Source organism: Borostomias antarcticus (assembly GCF_949987555.1).
Source record: "Borostomias antarcticus genome assembly, chromosome: 11".
Lineage (NCBI taxonomy): Eukaryota > Metazoa > Chordata > Actinopteri > Stomiiformes > Stomiidae > Borostomias > Borostomias antarcticus.
In genome coordinates, this window is record NC_140244.1 from 1947737 (window position 1) to 1954300 (window position 6564).

At 41.7% G+C, this 6564-nt stretch overlaps 1 protein-coding gene across 9 annotated transcripts in view; it reads left to right on the top strand.

Moving 5' to 3' along the window:
* Positions 1-4342, top strand: part of cast (calpastatin) — a 44953-nt gene extending 40611 nt beyond the window's left edge. For all 9 annotated transcript variants that reach the window (XM_084445204.1, XM_084445205.1, XM_084445207.1 and 6 more), the window contains 7 exons: positions 206-298; positions 1057-1101; positions 1267-1389; positions 1797-1883; positions 2365-2394; positions 2552-2658; positions 2828-4342. In XM_084445204.1, the coding sequence (XP_084301330.1) occupies positions 206-298; positions 1057-1101; positions 1267-1389; positions 1797-1883; positions 2365-2394; positions 2552-2650 (477 nt within the window). In that variant the 3' untranslated portion in view covers positions 2651-2658; positions 2828-4342. The remainder of the gene's footprint in view (positions 1-205; positions 299-1056; positions 1102-1266; positions 1390-1796; positions 1884-2364; positions 2395-2551; positions 2659-2827) is intronic.
* Positions 4343-6564: the final 2222 nt, after the last annotated feature.

The window sequence follows — 6564 nt, forward strand, 5'->3', positions numbered from 1 at the left end:
CCTGCTCCTCCTAGAGGTTAGTCTTACCTCCGTGATGTCTGCTCCTCCTAGAGGTTAGTCTTACCTCCGTGATGTCTGCTCCTCCTAGAGGTTAGACTTTCCTCCATGATGTCTGCTCCTCCTAGAGGTTAGACTTACCTCTGTGTCTGTATCTGCTCCTCCTAGAGGTTAGACTTACCTCCGTGTCTGTATCTGCTCCTCCTAGGAGAAGAAGATCTTTGAGGAGAAGCTCATCAAGATGGGAGAGCGAGACGACAGCCTCCCGCCCGAGTACCAGCCCACAGAGGAGGACCTGAAGGTAACCGCCCCGGACCCCAGGGCCTGCTGGGAAACCGCGCTCCATACCGCACACTCACGCATCGGGGAAACAAGGCCCTTTCTTTCCTCTCTTTACAATTTCCCCCCCGACACTACCCTGTCTCCTGATTGGTCGGGAGAGCTGCCTATCTGTAGAGCACACTCACCGGAATTTTTTTTTCTTCTCAATGTTAAATGTCTCAAACTCAAATCGGATATTCAACAGATGGTTACCCAGATAGCAAGCGGATCTGGGCCATATACAGGCCAGATCTGGCCCTTGTGGGTTAGTTACGGCCCATATATGGCCCAGAATCATTACACATCCGCTTGCTATCTGGGTTATATACTGTTTTAGTTGAGTTTACAGGTGGTAGTTTGTTGTCCACAGCTGATACAGAACCAGGTTGTATCCCAACTCTTTCTGACTATAGCCACGTTTCCATCCACACGTTTTATGCGAATTAAGTTATATCGAATTAAAAATGCCTTATGGAAACTTATGTTTCTTAAATGCCTTATGGAAATTCAATTAAAAGTGATGAAAATCGACAAAAAGTTTGTACTGTCGATCTCGTCGGATTTTCTCCTGTTCGATAAAAGGCTTTTGTGATAAATGCTTTATCCGATTTAAAGCTCTTAGATGGAAACGCACGTTCACCGGCTTTATTCACATTCATATTTTTAGCGATCCTCACATAATTCGATTGACGTGGATGGAAACGTGGCTGATGACTATGGCTTGTTTGTCCCCCCAAGGCAAAGGTGAAGGCCCAGGCCCAAGCAGACGTCAGACCCAAAAAGGTGAGAGTGAAACTCGCCGAGACTCATCCGGCGCCGCTCGGCAATGACGTGTGTGCGCCGTGTGTCACCATTACGTAATCCGTGACTACACACTCGGGGATGTACGGTAGGTGACCCGGATGTAGAGTACTGACCCGGCCCCCCCCCCCCCCCTCCGCCCTGCAGAAGTCTATGAGCGACACGGACGCCCTGGACCTGCTCTCCAGTGACTTCTCCACGGACGCCGCCGCCCCCGCCGCGGTCACGACAGAACTAGTCCCTCCCACTCTGCACGCAGAGCCTTTACAGGTCAGTACCTGCCGCAGTCGAACAGTCAACATCCAACCACAGCAGCCCCTAATCTCTAATCCCTAACCCTTAATCCTGAATTCCTAACCCCTAACCCCTAATCTCTAATCCCTAACCCCTAACCCTTAACCCCTAATCCCTAATTCCTAACCCCGAACCCCTGATCCCTAATCCCTAACCCCTAATCCCTAATCCCTAACCCCTAATCCCTAACCCCCCATCCCTAATCCCTTACCCCTTAACTCCCATACATACTGAAAGTCCAGAGCTCTCCCAGGATTTGAACGGCATCGTTGTAAATTAACGTGAAGACGATGAAAACCATGAGGAACGTTGTTACTGCGTCGTGTGCGTTCCGTCGGTAATTCCCATCGTTGTTGTGATGTTGATGTTTCTCTTTCGTCCAGCCTCTGTCCGGCCCGGTGTTGGACTCCCTGGCGGGAACCCTGCTTCCCGACGTCCCCGAGTTCAAACCAAAAGCAGACAAGCCAAAGGTGAACATTAACCCACACAGACGGCATGATCGAGTCTTTACGGCCCAGCTCACTTATCATTGTAACCCCGAAACTAGACTGCAAATGCTGAGTGTTTTTTTTGCACGGGCGAAGTGTCTGGACAGCTACCCACCAGAGATTTTTTGGTTGTTTGGTTGACTGATTGGTTGATTGATTGATTGATTGATTGATTGATTGATTGATTGATTGATTGATTGATTGATTGATTGATTGATTGATTGATTGGTTGGTTGGTTGTTTGGTTGATTGATTTATTGGTTGATTGGTCGATTGGTTGATTGATTGATTACTAAGCGTGTAGTCGAACTAAGGCTAATAGACGCTCAAGAAAACAGATGTGTGACGTGACTCTTCTCGTCCATTAGCATCATCTTGCAGTCTAGTTTTGCAGTCCAGTTTGTTAACACTAAACACTCCGGACCTCCATCTCATTCTAACCAAGGTGTCGACTTTGTTGCAGGGCAAGAGCAAGTCAAGGTCAAAATCAAAAGTAAGCCAACGACCTAACAAACGCGTAAAGCCAACTACCTCCATGCTTGCATTCGGACGCATTCAGAAACACAAGCTATGTTTTTCTTGTTTAACTGGACTTTTTGTTTCCGATTGTTTGTGTGACCTTTGGGTGACCTTTGGGTGTCGTCCCTTAGAAACACCATGCAGAAGACTCATCCGCCTGTGACCACCTGTCCGGACAGCATAGCTCAGACGTAGTGCCTACATCCACAAAGAAAGGCGGCAAGAGCTAGACCTCTGGGTAAGAACTCTCACTACTTCATTAACGTAATAATAAAGCTTTGATTGATTGATTGATTGATTAACGTGTCAAACCAAGGCTATTTTTTGCGCCCAGCCAAATGGATAAAAAAGGAATCCATTACTAAGATGTTATTCCTAATGTGCAGTATGTCCGTGGTGTGTTGTAGGTTCGTGGTGCAGTTGATCTCCAGTGCCACAGGGAGGCGCCATTCTAGGGAGCTGCTCTGAACGAGGATTCTCTTTTTCTAAGTGTTGTCGACTGTATACTGGATGAAAGACGAACATGAGCACACACACACACACACACACACACATGCACACACACCAAACACAGATACTGTGCGCAACGCCTTTAGTGATTGGTTTCGCACATGACAGAGGATTGTACTAGTTTGGTGGGGGGGGGGGGGGTTCATTTGAGATGTAGAAAGAATAACAGATAGGTAGATGAGAGTGGGAGAGAAGAGAGAGAACGAGACAGAGAGAGAGAGAACGAGAGAGAGAGAGAAAAGAAATAAATAAAAGAAAGATTGATTAAGAATTTTAACTTTTCCAGGATTGGAAAACGATGCATTTCCCACTGGAGACAAGGCACCCCATCTATGTTCCCTCAAAGTTGACCAACGCCAACATCGTAGTGATGTCGCCTCAACGTTTGGGAAGTAGCGATCGTCAGCTGGGGTGGGGGGGGGGGTAGGAGCGGGATGTTTGTGCAATCTTGTTTTACACAGAAAAAAAGGTTTTCTATTGTGATGTGGTCAGCCACCATAAAGACACTAGTGTAAAGAATAGTCCGCTTAGTTTGATTATAGTAGTTTAAAATACTGAACATGTGTCAAAGGATTTAGAGGATGTGGACTGTTTGATACCGATGCACCCGAGATGCTTATGCAATACTATTTACCTTCTGTAAAGCAAAGCAATATAATGGGGTCTTCTACAGTAAATGCATTGTAGTGATTTCCAAAAGTACACTTACAAGTGAACCAGAATGGTCGCTACCTAATTTATCACCTCGGTTTGTAAACTGTAAAAAAAAAAAAATGTTGCTCCATATACGACATCAATGTAAAATTCACACAGCCCCCATCACTTTCATTCATAATGTTAAAAAGCTGATCCCCCTTCTTTTTCTCTTTTTTTACAGAATGTGTTTAGGTGCAGGTATATCTTCAATACATAATAAATATTATGGTAATTCTAATTAAATGCAAATCTGTGAGGTATATTTTTTTGCTGTGTGTATTCTGGGTCTAAATGAACTACTTAATCAAAGCAGATGTTTCTAGCCAACATCGGGCAAAACCTACAAATTTGCAGTGATATTATGAAATGAAGAGGCTATGATAGTAATAGGACAGAGAGCAGTATGGGTCATTTGGTATATGGGGTGAAGTTGAGGGTAAAGTGTAAATTACTTTAAAGGGAACTATTTTATAGTTATTTTTCACGTCATTTCAAATGTACTTTTCTCTCCTTGTTCTTTTCAGCGTGCAAAGCTCTAGACAGCTGTTTCCTCTCCTGACTGTGTGAAAGTGTTTCAAATGTCTTTGCAAAAACCCTTTTCAATCTTATATTTTGCCTGCAGTGGCCTTGGATACTTGTACACTTGCTGTAATAATTGTTGGGACAGAGGAATATACAGGTAAATGGATTTAAAGTGTTGTAAAAATGCAAATAAAAAGCTACGTAGTTATCCTTTCAGACTTGTTACTGTAGAGGAGATTTCTTATACAAAGCTAAGCTAATCAAGCTATATTACACGCACACACACACACACACGGCATAATTTCAGGACCCTCAAATGGTCAATATGTGCAGTGTGCAGTGTCAACTAATGTGTGTGCATTATACTATTATACTATAATATATATATACTATATTTTTATCCATGGCACATACAGCATGACTACTGGATCACTGGACCCAACATGAGGCACAATTTTATTTTATTTCAGAGCTTATATTATTATTTACATGTGGACAAAATTATTACTGCATATATTCACACCCTCAGAATCCTCTTCAGAAAGCTAAGTATTTCAGATGAATTCCTACAGTATACATAAAAAGCTTTTAAATGATATATGAAAATGACAAAATATGAAAATGAAATGGCTGAAAAAGGTGTATTTGAGTGTCTTGCAGACAAAGCTGACTGTAAAATATCTTGTTCTTGGCGTTATCTTTGTCTGCGGGAACAAACGAACAATGATATTAATATTACACTGGGATGTTGCTTGTTCTATTGCTCCCTAACACTCAGAACACAGTGACACGTGCTTTCAAACATATTTACCCACAACAGTAATCCAGTGTCCACTGCACACTTTCATACAATATGTTATACTTGGCTTTCAATTAATCATTATCTCATTCCTTTGTAGCTTATAAGATTCCTTAAAGTTTTTTTGTCAAATGCACATTTCTAAATTTCTGTTGACTATTATTATCGCAACACTGTTGTCATCACAAACACTAAAATATGAAAAGGTTAATTCTGATAGAAATGTGTAGTTTTACCTAGAATGTTCCTGATGTCTCTAGACAGGTCTGTTGGCCATAGCCTGTTTTTCCGGCGCCATCCGTGGCTTACTGTACGCAGAGAGGAACAGAGAACGCTGGGTCTCATTCAGGACAGTTGCATTCAAACTTCAAAGGCTTTGTAAGAAATCCAACAAAGGCCATAATGTCCTTTTGAATTGATGATACTTAATAACACTGATACAACAGTGACCGATACTTAATAACACTGATACAACAGTGACCGATACTTAATAACACTGATACAACAGTGACCGATACTTAATAACACTGATACAACAGTGACCGATACTTAATAACACTGATACAACAGTGACCGATACTTAATAACACTGATACAACAGTGACCGATACTTAATAATACTGATACAACAGTGACCGATACTTAATAACACTGATACAACAGTGACCGATACTTAATAATACTGATACAACAGTGACCGATACTTAATAACACTGATACAACAGTGACCGATACTTAATAACACTGATACAACAGTGACCGATACTTAATAACACTGATACAACAGTGACCGATACTTAATAACACTGATACAACAGTGACTGATACTTAATAACACTGATACAACAGTGACCGATACTTAATAACACTGATACAACAGTGACTGATACTTAATAACACTGATACAACAGTGACCGATACTTAATAACACTGATACAACAGTGACCGATACTTAATAACACTGATACAACAGTGACTAATACTTAATAACACTGATGCAACAGTGACTGATACTTAATAACACTGATACAACAGTGACTGATACTTAATAACACTGATGCAACAGTGACTGATACTTAATAACACTGATACAACAGTGATGGAAGAGGTGCCATCGAAAAATGACTTGAGAAAAAAGGGTGAAACTTACTGTCGTTTATAATGATGAGGGCAGCGTCTTGTTCTGATACCTGGAGGAAAGCAACAATAGTGTTGAGGTCCTGTGTGTGTGGCTGAACACGGGCATTAAATGTTCAGGGCATTAAGTGTTCAAAACACGAACAGCGGGAAATACAGGTACGTCAAACATTTGTCATATTTACAGATATTTATTTATATATATTTATCCAATGTTCTTCCATTGCATTTACTATGCTGTAAATATTTCCATGCAAACAAATGGAATTAACATATAGCCTAGAGAATATAAGTTTTGGGTTTAATATAGTTATACTTTTTAATTTTTAAGATATTCTGGTTAGGAAGGAGTAAGTGGATGTAACAATATATTACCATGCTTATAGGTGTGAAAGGGCATCAGTGTGTGTGTGTGTGTGTGTGTGTGTGTGTGTGTGTGCGCGTGTGCGCGTGTGCGCGCAGAACTCACGGTTGCAGTAG